The sequence below is a fragment of the Chionomys nivalis genome, chromosome 6 (assembly GCF_950005125.1).
Source record: "Chionomys nivalis chromosome 6, mChiNiv1.1, whole genome shotgun sequence".
NCBI classification, from domain to species: Eukaryota; Metazoa; Chordata; class Mammalia; order Rodentia; family Cricetidae; genus Chionomys; species Chionomys nivalis.
This window is the reverse complement of record NC_080091.1, coordinates 99,785,271-99,807,593: the sequence shown is the minus strand read 5'-3', so window position 1 is coordinate 99,807,593 and position 22,323 is coordinate 99,785,271. Positions and strand designations below refer to the sequence as shown.

The window sequence follows — 22,323 nt, the reverse complement described above, 5'->3', positions numbered from 1 at the left end:
AAAAAAATTTGACCTTCACTTTTTCAAATGTTTCCCTCTAATATATAGAGGGGTGGTGCGCTTAAGAAAGGACCAAATGCCAAAGCATTGCAAGTCATGAAGCAGACATTGCCCTATAGTGTGGCAGACCTTGAGTGGGATGCAGGTCATAAAACCAATGTCCAGCAGTGTTACTGCTATTGTGGAGGCCCTGGAGAGTAAGTAAACAGTTATCTAATGTCCTTTGAAGTCATTTTTACTAACGTATATTACCTTCTTTTTCTTTTTAATTTTTTTTTTTTTAATGAAGACCTTTTTGTTGGTTTGAGACCCCGTCTCACTATATATACTTCCAAATTGGCCTCACATTCTTAAGGCCTTTTCAAGAGCACCAGGGTTACCGGTGCTCACTACTATGCTTGTTTGTCTTATTATTGCTGAGTGTGGTGTAGCAATCATAGTGAATTGCAAATGTATGAAGAATCAGTTCAAATAAAATCTCCAAGGAAATGCCTTACTGTTTTCTTCGTTTCTCTTCTTTCCCATCCTCTTCTTCCTCTCCCCTCCCTCATCTTTTTCCTTATGCCAGATGTGTCATTAAAATAAATTATAGAGGAAAATGTGTGCTGTGGAGGCCACTTTGCCACACTGGAGTGTGAAGTTGTCTCAGTTCATTTGATGTCATGTTTAGTGTGATTACGCATTTGAAAATTGGTATATACTTAATATTATTTGAATGAGTAATTAAGAGACAGGTTTTAGTTAAGTGATAGAGTCCCAGGTGAGGCTTTTTCAGAGACTGATTAGACTGTATATGTTACTAGTGTTTCCTAAATATTAGTTCTTGTGTATATATACATCAATATGTAATTTTCAGAAGAAACTGCCAAGTAATTTTTCTAAGTATTTTACTAACAAAGTATACTGTTCAGGAACTAGAGAGCTATATTGGATGTCTTATGTTTATTTTTTATTAAGATTTTAAATTATGTATATGTAGGTTTATTTGTGTATGGATAATGTGCACATGAGCGCAGTACCTACAGAGCCCAGAGAGGACCTGAGTTGAGTTCTCAGCAACCACACTGGGTGACTCACAACCAACCGTCTTTAACTCTAGTTCCAGGGGATCAGTTACCCTTTTCTGGACTTTGTGGGCAACTGTACTGAACATGCGTATACCCTATATAGGCACATAAATAAAAAAATAGAGACTGGAGGGGCAATGGTGACACACGTCTTTAATCCCAGCACTTGGGAGATGTGGCAGGCAGATCTCTTGAGTTCAAGGCCAGCCTGGTCTACAGAGTGAGTTCTAGAACAGCCAGGGCTACACAGAGAAATCCTCTATCTAAAAATAAAAAAATAAGGACTGCAGAAATGCTGGGTGACTTAAGAGGATTTTCTAGTCTTGCAGCTACAGAGGACCTGGGTTAATTCCTAGCACCCACTGGCAGCTCACAACTACTTATGACTCCAGTTCTGGGGAGAGTGGCTCCTTTTCTGGCCTTTGTGAAGCTCTCCATGCTTCCATGCATACACAGAAAAGCAGTCTACACATAAACTCATAGCAGGCCTGAGGGCACACGTCTGTAGTTGTGGTTACTCAGGAGGCTGAAGAAGGGGATTGCTTTAGTACCTTCCTAATGCTGTGACCCTTTAACACGTTTTTCTCATGCTATGGTAACCCCCAACCATAAATTTATTTTTGTGCCACTTCACAACCTAATTTTGGTACCATTATGAATTGTAAATATCTGTGTTTTCTGATGGTCTAGAAGTTTGGAGCTCATCTGTGCGGCAATAGGAGCCCACCTTTAGGAAAGGCTTTTAAACAGCTGGGTGTGGTTGTGAGCAGAGGTCAAGGTCAACCTCAGAATGATACTCAAAATAATGAAAGAGACCTGAGGATGTAACTCAGCTGTAGTAGCCTGTCTAGCAGGCCTGAAGTCCTAGATTTGACCCCTAGCGCCTCATGAATTGGCTGAAGGGGTAGGATAGTTCATCTTAGTACTAAGGAGATATGAGTGACCCAGTTTTGACGTCATCTTTAATTTTGAGGCTAATGAGACTCTGTCGCTAAAAAACAAGCTCAAAGGAAAACAGTCAAAATAAAAGGAGCTATCTGGGTGTGTAGCTCATTGGTAGATTGTGTAATGACCTGTTTAGATCTCACTACAAAAAGCAAAACCCTCTGAATCTTGTGATCTGAGAGAAATCAAAGACATTATTGACTTGAAATATTAGTTTTGCTTAAAGAGCACATAAATTCCCATATAGAAGAGGGAGCGGTGGAGCCAGGCGGTGGTGGCGCAGGCCTTTAATCTCTGAGTTTGAGGCCAGCCTTCCTTGTCTGCAGAGTGAGTTCCAGGACCAGCCTCCAAAGCTACAAGAGAAAAACCAAAACAGAAAAAAAGGAAAAAAAAAAGAGGGAGAGGAAGGATGAAATAATTAATAGTACAAACATTTTTTGGAGAAAAAATTAGTATGAAGTATAGCAAAAATATAATACTTTTGTCAGATCTATATTGGTTATTATATAATGTAGTTTTTTTTTTTTTTCAAAAAGAACCCTCGCTTCATTAATAAGTAGTAATAGCTAACAATGGTGGTGCACAATTGTAATCTCAACACCGGTGAGGTCAGGAGGATTGTGAGTTGGAGGCCAATCTTGAACTATATAGTAGGATATTGTTTTAAAAAGTATTAATTTAAACTTTCTTTTTTCTTTTTGGTAGCTGGTATTTAAAGATGCTGCAGTGTTGCAAATGTAAGCAGTGGTTTCATGAGGCTTGTGTGCAATGCCTTCAAAAGCCAATGCTATTTGGAGATAGGTGAGAAGAACATTTGCATTTCAGTGATTGGTTTGTCATGGATGCTTTGTAATTGTGGTTATTTTGCAGTTTCAGGTTTCCAAAAATAATTATGACAGTGATGTGTAATGGAATCAACTCAGAGGGAAAATACTAAACAGTAAACATGCTTTGTTTATACTTTCAGTGCTTTCGACTATTACTCCGGGAAGCTTTGAGCTATTGTCTCAGAGAGCACATTTGTTTCTGTCACTTCATAGTTCTCTAAATGTTCTTGTCGGGAGCTTTCTTCAAGATTCTCAAAGGAATACTCTGATTTAGAATTGGGAAATGCTATAGGATCCTGTTAAAAACAATTTGTATATCAAGTTTAAAAACTTGTGAAAGCAGATAAATTGTACTTTCCATGTGAGAATATTGGGGAAGGGACAATGAGATCTGTAAATCAAGACTGCTCTTTTGTTTCCTTTCCACCCAGACCCGAGTAATCACACACAAACTATATTAATTACAACAGTGTTTGGCCAACGGCTGAGACGTATTCCTAGCTAGCTCTGCATCTTAAATTATCACATTGTTACTTAACATGTTGTTTCTTGGGCAGCTACATGGCGACTGCCTGACTCCACCTTCTTTTTCCCTGTATTCAGTTTAGTTTTCCTGCCCAGCTATACTCTGCCCTGCCATAGGCCAAAGCAGCTTATTAACCAGTGGTAATAAAACATATTCATGTCATACAGTGGGGAATCCCACATTAGAGTTGTAGGAAGAAAAATTAAGACAGATCAGTAAAGCTGGCTTACTTATCTCTCTTGAAGTAAATCTTGGTTTAAATCTAGATGTATATAATTACTGTCTTTTTGACCTTGGTCTCATCTGCTTTTGAGTTTATATTACAGGTAATTTGAACTTTGGTGAGATAATGCTTATAGAAGTAGCCATCACAGATCTTGGCACACATAGGCTATTAGTGTGAATATTGGTGAATCTGTGTCAACTTAGAATTCTCTAATGGTTAAAGAAGTTTTCCCTTACCCCCAGATAGGAGTTTTAACCATTATTGTTGTTAGTGTCATAACTGAAACTGCATTTTGATTTGTGTACCAGTTCCTTACATTATGAAGCCTTATATCATTTGCTGAATACTGACTGTAGTTAACTAGCTTATATTCAGCTTTGAATACTCAGTATAAAACTTTTTTTTTTTCAATTTTTAGGTTTTATACATTTATTTGCTCTGTCTGCAGTTCTGGACCAGAATACCTCAAACGTCTACCATTACAGTGGTAAGAATGGACTTTTCTATGTTTTTAGGAAGTGCCATACCATATAAAAACTTTTATTTATTTATTATGTTTACAACATTTTGCCTCCATGTATCCCTGCAGGCCAGAAGAGGGCACCAGATCTCAGTACAGATGGTTGTGAGCCACCATGTGGTTGCTGGGAATTGAACTCAGGACCTCTGGAAGAGCAGTCAGTGCTCTTAACCACTGAGCCATCTCTCCAGCCCATAAAAACTTTTATATGAAAAGTAAATAAAATTTCGTTTTCTATACCTGGCTTTTATTTCTTTTGTAATCCTCAAGGCTTATGCCATCTTCACCAGGATTATCCATTTTATTGTTAACGTTAATAAGATTTCATTATGGAAAGGTATTGGCGCTTTCAGTTTAGGTTCTTTGTATTTTTGGCTTTTCATGCCTTCAGAGTGTCACAAGAGAAGCAGATAAAATAATATAACAATTTCTGCTTTGATGTAGTAATTTTTTATGGTAAGTGAGGGATTTTAGAGATCTAATAAAATGTGTATACTGAGATTGTACAAATTTTTATTGTGCTTTACATATTTAAGAGTGGGTAATGGCTTAACTCACGCAGATGGCACACGGCCCAGCAATGTACAGTGTGCCTTTAGTGAGAACACAGTGATGTTAGTCAGCAGTCATTTTCTCCTGTAGCCAGATCTTTTACTTTTTTTGGGTTTTACGAGACTGTGTTTCTCTGGGTAGTCCTGGCTATCCTGGAACTTGCTCTGTAGACCACACTAGCCCTGAACTCAGAGATCTTCCTTCCTTTTGTTCCTGAGACTGGGGTTAAAGGCATGCACCACCACCGCCTGGTGTCAGATCTTTTTTTAAATTCATTTAGGAAGTAATTTGGGTACATCTTAGTTTATAATTATTCCACATTAGTTAAGCTAGTGTTTTCTAGTTCTTCATATGTAATAGTTTATTGTATTGTGATTTAGGTTATTGACTGCCTATCCACCTAAGTATATCACATTGGTTTTATTATAGTAGTTTTATATACTGGCTTCATTAAAAACTGACTTTTTAAGATAATCAAAAACACTTTTCATATATTTTAATTAATTTTGGATTTCAGGGTAGATATAGCACACCTATGCCTTTACAACCTAAGTGTTATTCACAAGAAGAAATACTTTGACTCTGAACTTGAGCTTATGACATACATTAATGAAAACTGGGATAGATTGCACCCTGGAGAGGTAGGTGGTCTTAGAATTTTTTTTTTTTTTTTTTGGTTAAAAATAAAGGAGACACATGAACAAATCAGACAATTAAAGTTTAAAATTTTCTTTTTTTTAGTTTTTTGAAATAACTTTGGTAATGATATCACAACTAGCCCTCTTATTGTCTTATGTTCCTTGCCTTGGGAAATTGAACACATGGTGGAAATAAGTTATTTACTTCTTCCATATTCTGAAGTAAGAATCATTGTAGTTAAAAATAGAACTGTTAGAAAAATTCTTTGTATTAGGTGCCTTATGTATAATTTTGCTTTCTTTTTCAGTTTTCTATAGAAAATCTTAAAGAAGTAACCAGTGTTGGTTTTCTCTTACATATCTCTGATGTCTAGGAATGTTGGGATCCTGTCAGTAGTAGAATAATCAGTTACAAAGTGACTTCTGATGTCTCCTATGCTGGTTTTAAAAAGAGCTTTTGAGAAAGGAACATAGAACTGGATGTGGTGTAGCGCACCTGTGACCCTAGCGGAGAGACTGAAGCTGGAGGGTTGCTGCACAGTGAGGGCTGTCCCAACAAGACAGAGCAAGGGGCTGGGCAGAGTGAGTTCCTGGACAGCCAAGACTACACAGAGAAACTTTGCCTGGAAAATCCCAAACAAACTAATAAACAAATAAATAATGTAAAGTCAAGTGTAGTGTGATCTAGGCATGTGATTGCATACCTACAATCTAAGAACTCAGATTGCTGATGCAGGAGGATCATAATTTCACAAGGCCATTTTGGGCATATATATCTCAAAAACAAGTCCAACAAATCTCTGAGTTCCAGGGCAGTTTGGTCTACAGAGCGAGTTCCAGGATATTCAGGCCCTGTCTCAAAAACAAAAACAAACAAACAAAAAGAAACAAAAGTAAACAAATAAATGAAAGAGAAATGCAGTTGCATGTTGGTAGTATTCTTGTTTCTCCTTTCAGTCAGGTGGAACACCTAGCTCATAACATAAGCAGTCCAATTCATACCATCGTAGTTAAAGGTTTCAGAAATAGGAGGTCAGGTTTGTTGGTGGTTGTCAGTAAACTAGGAAGTTGATATATTTTTTTTTTTCCCTCTCTGTATGACATTCTGGCTGTCCTGAAACTTACTCTGTAGACCAGGCTGGCCTCGAACTCAGAGATGTGTCTGCCTCTGCCTCCCAAGTGCTGGGATTAAAGGCATGCACCACCACTGCTTGGCAATGTTTGATATTTTATATAAGTCAATTTCCAAGTTTTATAGTGCAATAAAAACCCTCGGGGTATAAATATTCAAATATTGTTCTTTCAGATATGCAACACTGCTTTATCAAATGTTATAGACCTGATATGGACAAATTATAAATTGATTTCAAATAAGATTCTGAAATTCAAGCTAATTAAAGTAAAAGTTAAGTGGATTTGTCACTGACTTGAAAAACAGTAAGAGAACTATTTTGGAAATCTTGATGGAACTTGTAAAAGAGGGCCAAAGTTCTGTCTTTGTTTTTGGAAAGGATGTCAGGATCAAGAGAAAATATCTGCAAGTTTGAGCTGAAAACAGAAATTGGCACACAGCTTTGATGACAGCATTTGGGAGGCAAAGGCTGGCAGAATGCTGGGAGTTGAATTTCAGCCTGGTCTACATAGAGAGTTCTAGGCCAGCCAGGTCTGCATAGTGAATTTTTATCTCCAATAAAATAAAAATAAAGCCTGGCCTGGTGTTGTAGCCCTGTAACCCCAGCTACTCCAAAGGCTATTGCAGTAGGGGTCACAAGTTCAAAGCCAGCCAAGTCAGTTTGGTGAGTCTGTCTCAAAGGTCAGCTGAATATGGTTGTACACACCTATTGTTAAAAGTTTGGTACCAATTGGGCTATAAAGTAAAACCCTGTCTTTCCCTACCCTCCAAATTTTAAAAAAAAAAGCATATACTACTATGCCCTGCTTTTTGCCATTAAATTTAAGCACAATAGTGTGTTTGTGTGTGTGTGTATCAGATAAAAGCTCATCTGATATTTTAGATTTGGATTAAAATCCAAATCTAGAGGGGATAAAGTAGATGGAATTGGTCAGATGGTTTATATAAGGAAATCCCATGATGAGACCATTAGAAACTTGACCTCAAACATATATGAATGCTGCTTTCAGATATTTGTAGAGCTATCCTGTAAAATGGGGCAGAAGCATTTCAGAGAACTTTTCCTAACTATAATGCTTATGAAATGGTGTTCAGTAAGTGATTTAGTTTTTTCCGCTATTAATGTTGATGAATAACTGGGTCTCTTTACAAGAGACTGTGGTCTTGATGAAAGATTGAACTATTTCTAGGGCTTATTTTCTTGCAAACTTCAAAGTCTGTTTATTTCATTCTTCCTTAAATAGAAATTCTGAATCTGAGAGTGTACTTCAGAGGGTCAAGCATGTGCTGTTTTTTCTTTTTAAATTTTTTTATTTTATTTTGAGACAAGGTTTTGGTCTCTCTCTTTTCCTCTCTCCCCCCCCCCCCCAACTCACAAACACCTACCAACCTCTCTACCCTCCTGATTGCTGGGATTAAAAGTGTGCACCACCAAACCCTGTGAACATTGTTTTTTGATATGTGAGAGCCTATTTTCAGTCCTCAAAACTTGTTATTGGGTGTCTCATATTGGGAGGACAGTCAGACAGGGAGGAAGGTATAATTTACCACTTGAGTTCAGGTTCTGGTGGTCTTTTTAGCTAGGAGAATTTAAGCGGTTCATTTCACTTTTGTATGGCCTATGAACTCTGAGGTGCTTGGCAGTTAGGATATCCATACAAGATTTATCTTTTGAATATGATTGGCTTATTCACCTAAGCATTCCTAATAGTACCATACTAATATAAAAGTTAAACAGACATCTCACCAAATGGGGAGCAGTCAGACAGGCAGAAAATGCTGTACAGAGTTCCACTGGGGAATCTTCTCCGATGAGGAAGCTTTGGACTTGAACCACATTCATTGTGAAGCCTTTCAGCCGTGACAGACCGGGAGGATGGTGCTGGTGGAGGTCCAGATGGGCCTTGAGAGCATCACCTAGGATCTAATACTGACCGGTTGGCATGTGTGAGCTCCACAGTGCTGGTTCAGTGAGTCCTCTTGCCGAAGGGTATCAGTGTAGAGGCTTGAGAACTGCACCTCAGGAGCATTGCAGTGCAGTCCTCGTGGCCATTTTAAAAAGTGTCCTGTCTTCCTTCCCCCTCAGCTCTGGCTGTCCTCAGCTCTGTAGACCGGCTGGCCTTGAACTCAGAGATCACCTGTTTGCTTCCCGAGTGCTGGGATGTTTTTATTGATCATTGGACTAGCTTTGTGCTTCTTTTAGAGATTTATTTAGAGATTATGTGTAACATTAGAGGTGTTATTTCCCTAGGTCATATAGATACAGAACTAATATATCAGTTCTTTAATGTTTATAATGTGCAGTTGCTTCACAAATACATTTTATTTCATGTAACAAACTAACAAAATTAGTATAAAATTTAGACATTTCTCTTGTAACTTAGAAAATAAATCTTGAGAGGTTAAATGGTACTAGGTAGGTCACATAGTGTCAGTGAAGACCCAGAATAGACTTTAGGACTTTTGAACACAAGTTAGTACACTTTTCTTTGCATCCTATAGCTTTGTATATTAATAATGAAAGAAATTATGGTATGCTAAATTGTTTATTGATACTTTGCAGCTGGCAGACACACCCAAATCTGAAAGATATGAGCATGTTCTGGAGGCATTAAATGATTACAAGACCATGTAAGTGGATTTATTTTACATATCCCTCTGAGGGAGATAGTGAGTATAAAGAATTTAGGATTGGTGTATGGAAAAAGTACATATGATTTTAAATGTTTTAATGTCTTAGTCTCTCTTGGTCATAGTAAGGCAGGGATTCTAGGAGGCTGGGAAGGAAAGAGTAATACTTCTGAGACGGGGTGTTTGGGAGGCATCTCAATATCCGTTATTCTGTTTTTCTGAAGAAGCATTTTCAGTAATAACTTATGCTGTAATGCAGAATGGTGAAGATAAGGTAAAATCTTGTTAGCTGGTGGGAATGTGCAAAAAAAATGAGTGTCTTTTAAGATTGGTTATTGCCATTAGTCAGTTCCTGATGAGTAATAGTGTTGGTCTGAGTGATGAGTCAGTGATAAGATCTTACGTTCTTGCATAGACCACCCTCCTTTACAACCAGCATGTCTGCATTTCTTGAAAATATTTTCAAAATCCCAAAGAAATTTATATAAATACATGTATGCAACTCTCAGACATACTATTAAAATTGCATTATAAAATTTTTGGTTTTCCCAAGTTGCTGTTTTGAACTTGACAATATTTTCTTATTAGGTAATATTTTAATTACTTGTAACTAGATCTTTGAATTAGCTTGAAAAACTGTAAGGTAATAATTGAGTAGCTAATTGTACTGATAAAATATTGTTTGAATTAGTTCTTAATTCCATCTTAAAATATCAGAACTACACCTGTTGCTGATAATGGTAGGAACGAGAGCTGTACATTCTCAAAGGTGCATACAATGGAAGAACATTTGGAACAGCTGAGGTAGAGGTATTTGTGGCCAGGAAGACTCTAGCAGAGTCAGGTATAAGAAAATGTTTGTGAGTGAAGGTAGCCAGGGAGAGTGTGTACTCACACCTTTAGGGTCTAAATTGCTTTCGACTCCATGTCTGACCTCTGTCTACTCTTTCTAAAAGTTATTTCTGGTCAGATTTTATGTGCTGCAAATACATTCTGAAATAGAATTTATTGGAATCAAATACTTGCTTTGTGGAGTTACTTATTTAATTATTAATTTGAGACAGGTTGTTACTGATGTATGCTCAGGCTTGCCCATGTCCTGGGTTCATTCAGAGCCAGAAGCCCTGAGGGAGGTAGAGGCAGGAGAATCATGGATTCAAGGCCAGTTCACCTTCATAATGAGATCCTGTTTCATAACACTAGTGATCATAAAAACCTGAATTCAAATGTTTCCCTTGTACTGGGACTGTAGCTGTCTATCATCACACCTAATCCAGAAGCCATATTTAGAAGAAGTTGAACTTGGAACTTTCTGTTTTTGTCTTATCCCTTCCACCTGATAGCCTGAAGCCTGTAGATAAGAATCAGAGACTCCAACGGGAAAATACTTTTGTGGTATTTTCATGTATAAGGGCCTAATTTGAAAGTTGTAAGTTAGGGTCTTCCATGTAAATGTGCAGCTTATAAAATTTTAGTTAATTTTTTTAAAAATAGGTTTATGTCTGGGAAAGAAATAAAGAAGAAGAAGCATTTGTTTGGGTTGCGAATTCGTGTTCCTCCTGTGCCACCAAATGTGGCTTTCAAAGCAGAGAAAGAACCTGAAGGAACATCCCATGAATTTAAAATTAAAGGCAGAAAAGCATCCAAACCAATATGTGATTCAAGGTAAAAGCTGATCTGTGATGTAGTTTTTCTTTCAGCTTATTTATTTGTAACTGATGTGTGTTATGTGGCCGCATTAGAGTGTATTAGAGTGCCAAAGACCTGGGCAATTTCCAGCTCCAAGCCCAGTTTATGATTCCCTTCCTGGACAAGGTGAGAAAATGTGCTAGATGCTCATTTATTTTAGGCCATTGGCATTCAAGGAATAGACAGTTGATTTAAAAAAATAACTAAAATATTTACATCTTCACTTGTTGTTGATTTACTTTTTATTCGTTCATTCAGCACTTTTGTCAGACGCCTTCCTTTCTCAGTGCTGTGGAGATAATGACCAGACAGAGTTTTCCCTTGTGCTTAATGGATTGCGTTATAGTGAGAGAAGTATGTAATAAACATGTAAAATAATTGATGATCATTTTGATGCCATTTAGAATTAATTCAGTGTTTTAGACCCCACTGGGTCAACAGAGATGAGAACATTGTTCTTAAAGGGGAGGCTTAAGGAAGGGCTATGTAAGGTGATCTTGGAGAATCAATTTAGAGTAATTTAAAGACTGAAGAATAAAGGGGCAGAGAGTGCAGGAGGGGAGGCTATGAGACATAGTCTAGTTGTCTACAGAAAACTAGTTTGGTGTGAATGGGACTAGAGAGTAGGGATTGGATATTTGAAAGATTGGGTGGGTCTTGATCACGTAGCAGCTCGTAGGTAGGGATCCCCTGTTCCCTCCAAACAATGGTAGCCATTTAAATGGTGTAAGCAGATTTAATTGTCCTTAAAAAAATTATTTGGAGAATAGTTGAGCGGTTAGAATAGAGGTAGGAAAAGAAAGAGACTTGGTTTTGTCCAGATGAGATGCTTGCTTGGGCAGGAGTGGGTGGGAGCAGTTAAGTGGAGTGAATAGGTTTGAGATCTCTTTTCAGGAGAAGAACTGAGATCAGATTTGCTACTAAACTAAATTTATGAATGAAAAGGGGAAGGATAAGTTAATAGATTCGAAATTTATGGTTTGAGCAACTCATGGATGCTGGTTTCTTACCGAGGATAAGGAGGAAAGTGATGGTGAGGTGGGTGGAGCATCTCCTGTTTCTGTTCTCACAAGGCATCTGAATAGTTCCATGGAGGCGACTTCTGTTTGTACGTGAGCAGCGCAGGTCAGGTCAGGACTGACTTTAAAGGTAGGAGAACGAATAAAATGACCCAGGGAGTAAGCAGAGAAGAGACTGGTTCTTCAGGTGGTGTCTGGACTTAGAAATTATAAAGTGGAAGGTATGAAATAAACGGATGCGCGCAGCACGACCGGCATTGTAGGAGGAGACCAGGAGCATTTGGTGTTAGGAAGTCAACAATGGTGGATAAATTAAATGGCATTGGAAGCTAGTAAAATGCGAGAGGAAAATGTTTACTGGGTGCTGTAACATTTTGTTATTGGTGACCTTGACAAAAGTCGTTTATTTAGAGTAGTAAAGATTGGAATGAGTTGAATGAAGTATGACTATCTGCACTTCCTGATTCATGTACAAAAATATGCTTCTTCTGCATGTTAGGGATACTAACATACTCAGAATAATAATGAAGATAATAAAGAGAAAAGCGTATAGAAGAATCCTGAATGAGGCAGAAAAGAGTGGAGAGGAAAATGTCATCAAAGCTAAGAAGTTTGACTGTAAAGTGAAGACAGAATGATAGTAGAGCATGGCAGCAATTTTAGTAGTTGGGAAATAATTGGAATCCGTTTTTGTGTCCTAAGAATGATTCAGTGGTTCGAAGCCAGCCTGGTCTACAAGAGGTAGTTCCAGGACAGGCTCCAAAGCTACAGAGAAACCCTGTCTCGAAAAAAACCAAAAAAAAAAAAAAAAAGAATGACTCAGTGTCTAAGAAAGTTGAGTGTAGGAGAGAGTGAAGCTAACCTCTGTTGCCTCGGTCTAAGAATAGCTTTGGATAGCAGAGGACACACCTTTCTGGTGAATATAGATATGACTGTAGAAGTTAGAGGCCAGAGTTACTGCTGGGAGTCTTATTTTCTCAAGGGAGTGTGGAGTAAAAGGGCTACATGCAGAGGGAAATTTAGAGAGAGAAGTTCGGAGTAGTTATGCTGCAGAGTAAGAAATATGTTTACAAAACACTGACTGCCTTAGTCATTTGAAGGTTTTAGTAGAATACATACAACTGAGTGGTTTTGTTTAAAAAGGAAATGCTTATTTCTACCATTATCCAATTTGATATAGTCCTTTATTATCAGTTGCTATTATAAATTAGAAAAAAAGAATACCACAAACATCACATTCTATGATGATGTTAAGGAGGATGCTTCGTGTGGTAGCTCTCGGATTAATTGATGCTACTGAGAAGGACTCCCGCTTCCTTCTGGTCCTCTTAAGACTGTGTGTGTTACCACTGTCATATGTTACATTCTCTTCTCCTCAAGATTTTTGACTTCTAGGCCTACTTCTCTGTCCTCCTATGTCACCCTTCCGCTTGCTTCCACCTTGAGTTTTTTTTTTTTTTTTTGGTTTTTCAAGACAGGGTTTCTCTGTGGCTTTGGAGCCTGTCCTGGAACTAGCTCTTGTAGACCAGGCTGGCGTCAAACTCACAGAGATCCGCCTGCCTCTGCCTCCCAAGTGCTGGGATTAAAGGCTTGCGCCACCACCGCCCGGCCCACCTTGAGTTTTTACTGGTTTTATCTTATTTCTACTCTACTTTAGTACTGTTGCTTTTCTTTTTCTTTCACTGTATTTTCCTGATACGATCCTCATGATCCTTTATCTTACTAGCTTTCTTGTTTATGTGGGAATCTCTGATGGAAGCCCTTCAGCACACAGGAAGCACCTTTGTATCCCTTATATCTTTTCTGTAGCAGCTATTCTTCATCCAGTCTGTATTCTGCATGTTCTCTTCTTTTAGAGATACCCTTGACTATTGAACTTTTTCCTTTGGTATTGCTTAGTACTTAGCTTTATTTTCTTGTTTGCTTTATTTTCTTGTTTGCTGTTTGACCTATCAGTGGCTGTGTCCAGTATGGAAGATTTCTTATTTCTCCTTATGTTCTGCTGTCTTGGGCTTAATCCTGTTTCTGACCATGTCACCCAAGGGTGTATGTGTGTATGTGTATATATATATATATATATATATATATATATATATATATATACACATACACACATACATGTATGTACATACATATATACACACACGAGATATTGTGTACGTGACTATATATTTAAAGAGAAGTTGGTGATACTGAAATTTTAATATAGGTATTTTCATTAGATCAACTAATTTTGTAGTCATTTTTTGTTGTAAAATTTTAAAGTCTTCTCCAAGTAGTAAGAAACTAAAGTTTTAAAATTCAGCTGGTGGCCGGGCCGCAGTGGCACACACCTTTAATCCCAAACTGGGCCGCGGTGGTGCATGCCTTTAATCCCAGCACTTGGGAGGCAGAGGCCGGTGAATCCCTGTGAGTTCGAGGCCAACCTGGTCTACAAGAGCTAGTTCCAGGACAGGCTCCAAAGCTACACAGAGAAACCCTGTCTCTAAAAACAAACAACAACAACAACAACAACAACAATAATAATAATAATAATAATATTCAGCTGGTATGGCTATCTGGTGATTCATTATCTTTAAAATCTTGAAGTAATAAGCATATTAGAGTTATAGTAAAGAACACTTTTTCTTGGAACTTTAAAAAGTGTGATTAAAGTTTAATTAGCTATGTAAAGCGACTGTCATTTTGCTTTCTGCAAAGAGTAAATACAAACTGGCTTTGTTTCAGGGAAGTAAGCAATGGGATAGAAAAAAAAGGAAAGAAAAAGTCTGTAGGTCGTCCTCCTGGCCCATATACAAGGAAAATGATTCAAAAAACTGCTGAGCCACCTTTGGTAAGAGGGTTTGTTTATAAATGTTCTTGGGAAAGGTTCGTGTGATGATTGAGTGTTTTATTCCAGTTAAAGCAGAACTGTTCTTTAAGAATATTCCTTTTCTTTTTTTCCTTAATTTTTTTTTTTTTTTTTAATTTCCAGGATAAGGAATCAGTTTCAGAGAATCCTGCGTTGGATTTACCTTGTTCTATAGGGTAAATAGTTGCTTTTTTCTTTTCTGGGAATTTTGTTTGCGAGGGAGTTAGTGTTTCTATTGTTATGTAATATAGTTGTCATACCATTTGCATTTTCTTGTCTCAGGAGAACTGAGGGGCTTGCACACTCATCCGGTACCTCAGATGTGGACCCCATGGGAGCTTCCAGTGCAAAAGAAACTACCTCATCTAGCATTTCCCGGCATTACGGGTAGGTGCTCATTCTGTAGACCAGGCCACCTTTGACTCAGCTTGGGACTGCCTGCCTCTTTGTGCCTTAAGTGACACCAATGCCTGGCTTTTTAATTTTTTTCTTAAGTTTTAATTAAATTAAATTTTTTTTAAGCTTGGTGAGCCAGTGAGTTATTTTTCTGAGGGAGGATTACTTACGGGACCATACGTGACTTAAAGGCAGCTCTGTTCTTGTGACAACTCAAAAGCTCCATCCTGGAGTGTCCCTGTGTGACTGTTGACAGCTCCAAAGAGCTCCTCTCCAGAGACGCTGCACTGTTTTTATAACTGTAAGGGAAGCATTGTAAACCAGGCTGGCCTTGACCTCACAGAGATTCACCTGCCTCTGCCTCCTGAGTGAGTCTTTTTTATGCTTTCTGAGTTTTGTAAGTTTCCTAAATCAAGTTTTCCTAGCTTCCTAATTTTTTTTTTATTGATTTTATTGAGCTCTACATTTTTCTCTGCTCCCCTCCCTGCCTCTCCCCTCTCCTTCTACCCTCTCCTATGGTTTCCATGCTCCCAGTTTACTCAGGAGATACTGTCTTTTTCTAATTCCCATGTAGATTAGATCCATGTATGTCTCTCTTAGGGTCCTCGTTGTCTAAGTTCTCTGGGATTGTGGTTTGAAGGCTGTTTTTTTTTTTTTTTTTTTTGCTTTATGTTTAAAAACCATTTATGAGTGAGTACATGTGATAATTGTCTTTCTGGATCTGGGTTACCTCACTCAATATGAAGTTTTGTAGCTCCATCCATTTGCCTGCAAATTTCAAGATGTCATTATTTTTTTTCTGCTGTGTAGCACTCCATTGTGTAAATGTACCACATTTTCCTTCTCCATTCCTTGGTCAAGGAGCACTATGGTTGTTTCCAGGTTCTGGCTATGATAGACAATGCTGCTATGATCATAGTTGAGCACATGTCCTTGTGGTACTATTGAGCATCCTTTTGGTATATACCCAAAAGTGGTATTGCTGGGTTTTGAGGAAGGTTGTTTCCTAATTTTCTGAGAAATTCCCATAGTGATAAGCAAAGTGGCTGTAACAGTTTGCACTCCCACCAGCAATGCAGAAATGTTCCCTTTACCCCACAACCTCTCCAGCATAAAGTTGTCATCAGTGATTTTGATCTTGGCTATTCTTACAGGTGTAAGATGGAATCTCAGAGTTATTTTGATTTACATTTCTCTGATGACTAAGGATCTTGAGCATTTCCTTAAGTGTCCTTCAGCCATTTTAGATTCTTCTTCTCTGTTTAGGTCTCTAGTCCATTTTTTTTTATTGGATTATTTGTTCTTTTGATGACCAATTTCTTTGTATATTTTGGAGATCAGACCCCTGTCTGATGTGGGGTTGGTGAAGATCTTTTCCCATTCTGTAGGCTGCCATTTTGTCTTGTTGACTGTCCTTTGCTTTACATAAGGTTTTCAGTTTTAGTTACTAATTTTTAAAAAATGTTTAACTTATTCTTTCAAAATACAGATGCGCCAGGCAGTGGGGATGCACGCCTTTTATCCCAGCACTCAGGAGGCAGAAGCAGGTGGATCTCTGAGTTTGAGGGCAGCCTAGTTTACAGAGTGAGTTCTAGGACAGCTAAGGCTACACAAAGAAACCCTGTCTTTGTCCTTCACCCCCAAATAGAAACACACACACAGACACACAGTCCTCGTTTGTCCCCTTTTCTTTTCATTGTATCTCTACTTTTCAATAAGTCCTACGTTTTATTTATTTAGCCCATTGCATTTAGTTAGGACTGTTTGACTGTGGGCAGGTAATGCATTGCCTTGAGCAAGGACATTAGGTTGTTTTTTTTGTTTGGTTTTGTTCTTTTGTGGCAGAGTTTTTCTTTGTAGCCCTAATTTCCTTTCAGATAGTGATGATTGTACAGTGATGATTGAAATAGTGATGATTGTACAGTGATGATTGTATAGTGATGATTGAATAACTTGGCAGTAGGTGTGACTCACGTGAACCTTGGGTTTTGAGGAGCAGAGCCTGTAAATTGTCGGTGTCACCACTCATCTGAATGTTTTCACTTTTAGAATTCAAACGGTGCGTTTCTCATTAATTTTTTTTCCTTTTTCCTAGAGAGATGGCTCAGTGGTTTCAAAGTGTTCGCTATTCTTAGAGTGGACCTCTGTTTGGTTCCTAGCACCCACATCAGCCAGCTTACAACCGCCTGTAATTCTAGTTTCAAGAGATTTGGTGTCCTCTCTGCACTTCCTGGGCACCTACACACACATGGCATCCATTGGTGTGCACAAGCCTGTGTGTGTAGAGGCCATAAAGTAGTCAGTGCTCTCTTTTCTTCTTGTTGGTTCTGGGAGTTAAATTCAAGTTGTCAGTTTGGTGCTTGGTGCCTTTATTCACTGAGCCATCTTGAGGGCCCTACATTAAATGCTCTCTTTGCAACCCAGAACTTAACACTCATGTTATCCCTCCTTCCACAATCTACTGAATACCAAGATTATAAGTGTACCGGATTTGTTAAGAGACATGTGACCTGGCCGTGATGTATAAGCTATGAGCTTTCTGTAAAGCTGCCCCCCCCCTCCCCAATCTCCTTGTAACTCTGGCTGTCCTGGAACTCACTGTGTAGAGCAGGCTGACCTCAGAGACTTGCAGCTCCTACCTCCAGAGTTCTGGGACTAAAAGTGTGCACCCCCACACCTGGATTTTGTTGAGAACTGTGATGCTTGCTGTCTACGACTGTGCCTCGTTTCAGGGTTTTTTTTTTTTTTTTTTTTTTATTTTAATTGCCTGAATCCAATACACGGCCTTTTGCTCATGCAAAGGTTTTAAAACTCCAGATGAGAAAATCATCTTAGGAGATTTTTCTTTTCCATTCCCTAGATTATCTGACTCTAGAAAAAGAACTCGCACAGGAAGATCTTGGCCTGCTGCAATACCACATTTGCGGAGAAGAAGAGGCCGCCTTCCAAGAAGAGCACTCCAGACTCAGAACTCAGAAGTTGTAAAAGATGATGAAGGCAAAGAAGCTTATCAGTTTGAAGAACTTAACACAGAAATCCTGAATAACTTAGCCGATCAGGAGCTACAGCTCAGTCACCTGAAAAACTCCATCACTAGTTATTTTGGTGCTGCAGGTAGAATAGCATGTGGTGAGAAGTACCGCGTTCTGGCTCGGCGAGTGACGCTCGACGGGAAGGTGCAGTACCTTGTGGAGTGGGAAGGAGCGACCGCATCCTGACCGCTGGACTGAGTTATGTTCACTGCACTCATTTCCTTGTGGTCCAGGCTAAAGCCCTGAGAGAATGTGGGTTTTACTATCTTTCTTAAAAAAACAAACAAGCAGAAAACACAAAAAAAATTCACAAAAGGAGATGATACTAGCCTTAACATGTACTTGTCAATGTTACGGATGTTGTCATGAAAAGATATCTTTTAAAAATCAGAGGAGAGACTTAATTTTTTAAATCTTGAGATTTGTAGAATGTTTCTAGGATAGGATATTAAACATGATTTAAACCCATGCATGGTGTTAGATAATTTTTCTAATTATTCCATTGAGTCCATTTTTGTGATTAGTGGTTACCAGAGCAAACAGATCATGTAGATAGCACAAGTATTTGGAGAAATATTGTGTGTTTTGTTACCAAAATGTTGGAAAAATTTATTTCATACCCTTTAGATTTCATAAAGTGCAGTGTATATAATGTCTAATGAAAGACTGTAAAATATTGAAATTTCTTTCAAGCAAAATGTAAAAAATATATTGAGCCTGTAAATTGCTCTGTGACTAGACTTCATTGTCGTCTTAATATATTCTTTGCATGTACACATATATACACATGTGTATATATGTGTGTGTGATTATGTGACCTATGCAATACAAATTATGGGAATGGGCAGCTTTGGAGCGTATATCCCATGATTCTTATTTCAGGAATAGTTGCAGTATTTACACAGCAGCGTTTCTTCTCAGGCTTGTATTGGGTGCTGTTGCTTGCTATGTATGAAGAGAAATGTGTCAAACAGTTCAGTGTGTACTGAAGAAGGGTGTGAACAACAGTGTTCATAAGCTTTTAGATTGCTTTAGTCCTTGTAACTCCGCTGTTGAATACCTAAAACAAATCCAAGCGATATCTACATTATCCTATTAGAAGTGACATTTTTAGTTTCTTGTGGCACATTATGATTGTAAATGTCTGAGTTTTAACAGTACGTCTTCAGGAGGCTGGTGACGACTCCTGGCTTGTCTGTAGTCATTGCTAGTCGTGTTGGAATAAGCGTAGTATGAACAAAGTGTTTGATTGCACAGGGTTAACAAACAGTGTGTTGCTAGCTGAGGCTAACTGCTGTTTTATTACAACATTACCTCTTGTTTTTATAAAATGTACCAAGATTTAAATTGATATTTTTATTTTACATGTTAAAGTTTCTTTTATCATGTGTTAGAGTTGTCTTCTGTTTCTTTTTGTTTTGTTTGTTTTCTTTCTTAGCCAAAGAGTAAACAGAAAAATATTGTTTAGGTAGCTCTTCATTTTACTTTTTTACATGAGTGGTGGATTTTAGACTAAAAATTGGGGAAATTTTTGCCAAAATTAAAAATCTGTGAAGTGTATTGATGAAAGAATGGTAAAACTATGGGTTGGTGCTTATTTATTCCATTAATTGATTATTTGACTTTTTTTTTTTTAAAGAAACATGCTTTATTTCTTTTAAGCATCTTCAAAAGATGACTTTTCTTGTCACATTATAGCCAAAAGAAGCAGAGAACTTCGTTGTCCTGCATTTGGTTCCTGGTTGACCAGGTATAGATGAGCTTTACAAAGTGCAAATTAAACTGTCACTTCTGTTCACCGCCACCAAAACGTGATTTCCCCTAGCTATTAATTTAAGGTTGCCTTTCCTGCAGCTGCAATATTTTGAATAATACACAGAGATTGTGTTGATTTTTGAATGTTTGTTTATCTAGGGGTAATGCAAAAATGTAATTCCTTATTCGCTCTAGCTGTACCATATCTCATTTCCCCACATCCTTTAATTCTAACTGAACACCAGCAGTATTTTAGTGACTCTTGAAGACACGCAGAAGACAACTTACCAAGCTGAACTGTCTCTAGACGTAATTATTGTGAATGTCTGTTTGCTTTTACCATGGTGGTTCACATGGCTCTGATGTTCAGTTTGTATTTTTGAAATTGCTATACTTAGAATTAAAGCAGACCAACATTAAATGTGTGTATTTTTTAAAGAGCTAATGAGTTTTTCTTCTGTATTTGCTTGAAAATACACACTGGTGCAGTAGTAAACTGCTTTTATTTATCTAGGGAGGGAAGGATTCTCTAATTTTACTTTTATTTACTTGAGTTAGTCTTTAAAGACTCTTGCTTTCATTTATTTTTTCTCCCATAATAACATTAATAAATACTGTGTGTTCATCTGAAATGATCTTTTAAAAAGTTTATTTTTAGACAGCTTGCATCAAGCTTTGTATTTGAAAGACAGTATGTCTTTGCTCTGTCCTACCCTGTTCCAGATATGAGAGAATTTCAGACTTCATAACTGTTTCTTCTGCACAGGGGTTGGTGCATATGTAAAACAAAATTCCCATTTTTGCTGAAATGTTTTTTGCCTAAACTACAGAATGAAAATTGTAAAATAATATACCTTTCTTTCTTTTTCTTTTTAAGCATTTAAGAGAAACACAAAAGAGCAAGCAAGCTGTAAATCTTAGCAGCTGCTGGACTAGGCAGACGTGGAAGAGGACAAGCTAAGCCTTTTGAGTTAGGCTCCAGCTGCCCAACAAGCAGCAACAGGGCAGAAGTGGAGTTTTTAGGAGCAGCGTCGTGGAAGTACTCGCAGGGTTTGGAAAAGGCTGACAGAAGAGCAGGTAGACTAAGAGAGACTTGGTAACAGCTCCAGAAGACACAGTAGCAGACCTTATTTTAATCTCTCTCCTTTGTGATTTAAAATATTTTGTAATGACCCCGGTACTAAATGACAAGCCAGCAAAAGAGCTGTAAATTCTCAGTGCTGAGCTCAAGCAGTCTTCTGGTCTTTGTATGAACGCCAAACCAGTCTGTAAGTTCTGATACATATAATGGAAGTCAGACTTGTCAGGTGAGTTAATGTCCAAGTATCTGTATTTGTTTTTTGTCATGGATATATTCAGATTCCTGTATACCAGTGTGGGATAAAATTGTGTTTTGGGTTACTTTATTGTGTTCCTGCTAGGTACTATTAAATTTTGGTTGGAATATATTCTGGCTTAAAATAGTTACTAGAGGTTGAAAGAGACTGTGTAATGGCTAAGGAAGATACCTCCCCCCGCCAGCCCTCTATGGAGAAATTTACTTTCTCAATTATATTTGACTACAAAACTCCAAAAGTCCCATTCAGTTTCTCTTAAGGCAAAATTTGATGTCATACAGTAGGGACAAGAGTCTTTGCTCCAGAAAATAAACAAAACTTGACAGTTAAAAGTAAAGTAAGAACTTTATCTAATCATGGGTGTTTTTCTAATTGGAGTTAATTAGGGAGTTTAGATGCCTCTGATACATTCTGACATTGGAGAAACTTTGTAAGCAAACTGAATTATAATATCAGTGTTTCAGAGTAATAGCTACAAGAAATGAGATATTTTCCTTATATTTAAAATTAGAATAAGCTCAGTGTGCTGAGGATTGCGAGTATCTCTCACTATTTGAGAGGCTGAGGTAGGAGGATTAAGATTCAGTGCACCTGCATCCCAGCGCTCAGGAGGCTGAGGCAGGTGGATCTCTCTGAGTTTGAGGACGACCTGGTCTACAGAGTGAGTTCCAGGACAGCTAGGAGTTCACAGAGATAACCTGTCTAGAAAAACAAACAAAAATTTTGAGGCTAGCCTGGGCTACACACATAGTGAGACTCTGTCCCAATTAATTAAAAATTTAAAATGAACAAGAATAAGATAAATAAACAAGATTACTGCCCTTTTGTACCTGACAGAATCTTCTTTGTTAGTCCATTCCCTTGTTACATTTTCTGCTTCTGAAGATGCATATAAAAACTGAATTCTTAGTAATTCCTTTTCTCAAGGATGTAATTTGTCACACTATTCCCACAAGCAGAGAAACCTTCACGGGATATGTTATGTATTTTGGGATAAAACAAATATTCTGTTCAAAATTTCTAGTTTAGCCATGTGACAGAAAACAGGCCTGTAGTTTCTTATTAGCACTTGAGAGGCTGAGACAGGTGACCTGGAGCCTGCATGTGATCCAGTATTAAGATTCTCTCAAAATCCTAGTCTATGTCCTTCTTTTATTCATAATCAGACATCCTTTTTGTT

At 37.9% G+C, this 22,323-nt stretch overlaps 1 protein-coding gene across 1 annotated transcript in view; it reads left to right on the top strand.

The window, feature by feature from the left end:
- The window catches only part of Mtf2 (metal response element binding transcription factor 2), a 41,538-nt gene extending 20,889 nt beyond the window's left edge, over positions 1-20,649 (top strand). Inside the window, exons 6-15 of the mRNA XM_057772737.1 lie at positions 49-197; positions 2,718-2,813; positions 4,010-4,078; positions 5,181-5,304; positions 8,997-9,064; positions 10,559-10,729; positions 14,500-14,605; positions 14,747-14,799; positions 14,906-15,010; positions 17,880-20,649. Of these exons, the coding sequence (XP_057628720.1) occupies positions 49-197; positions 2,718-2,813; positions 4,010-4,078; positions 5,181-5,304; positions 8,997-9,064; positions 10,559-10,729; positions 14,500-14,605; positions 14,747-14,799; positions 14,906-15,010; positions 17,880-18,237 (1,299 nt within the window). The 3' untranslated portion in view covers positions 18,238-20,649. The remainder of the gene's footprint in view (positions 1-48; positions 198-2,717; positions 2,814-4,009; positions 4,079-5,180; positions 5,305-8,996; positions 9,065-10,558; positions 10,730-14,499; positions 14,606-14,746; positions 14,800-14,905; positions 15,011-17,879) is intronic.
- The last annotated feature ends 1,674 nt before the right edge of the window (positions 20,650-22,323 follow it).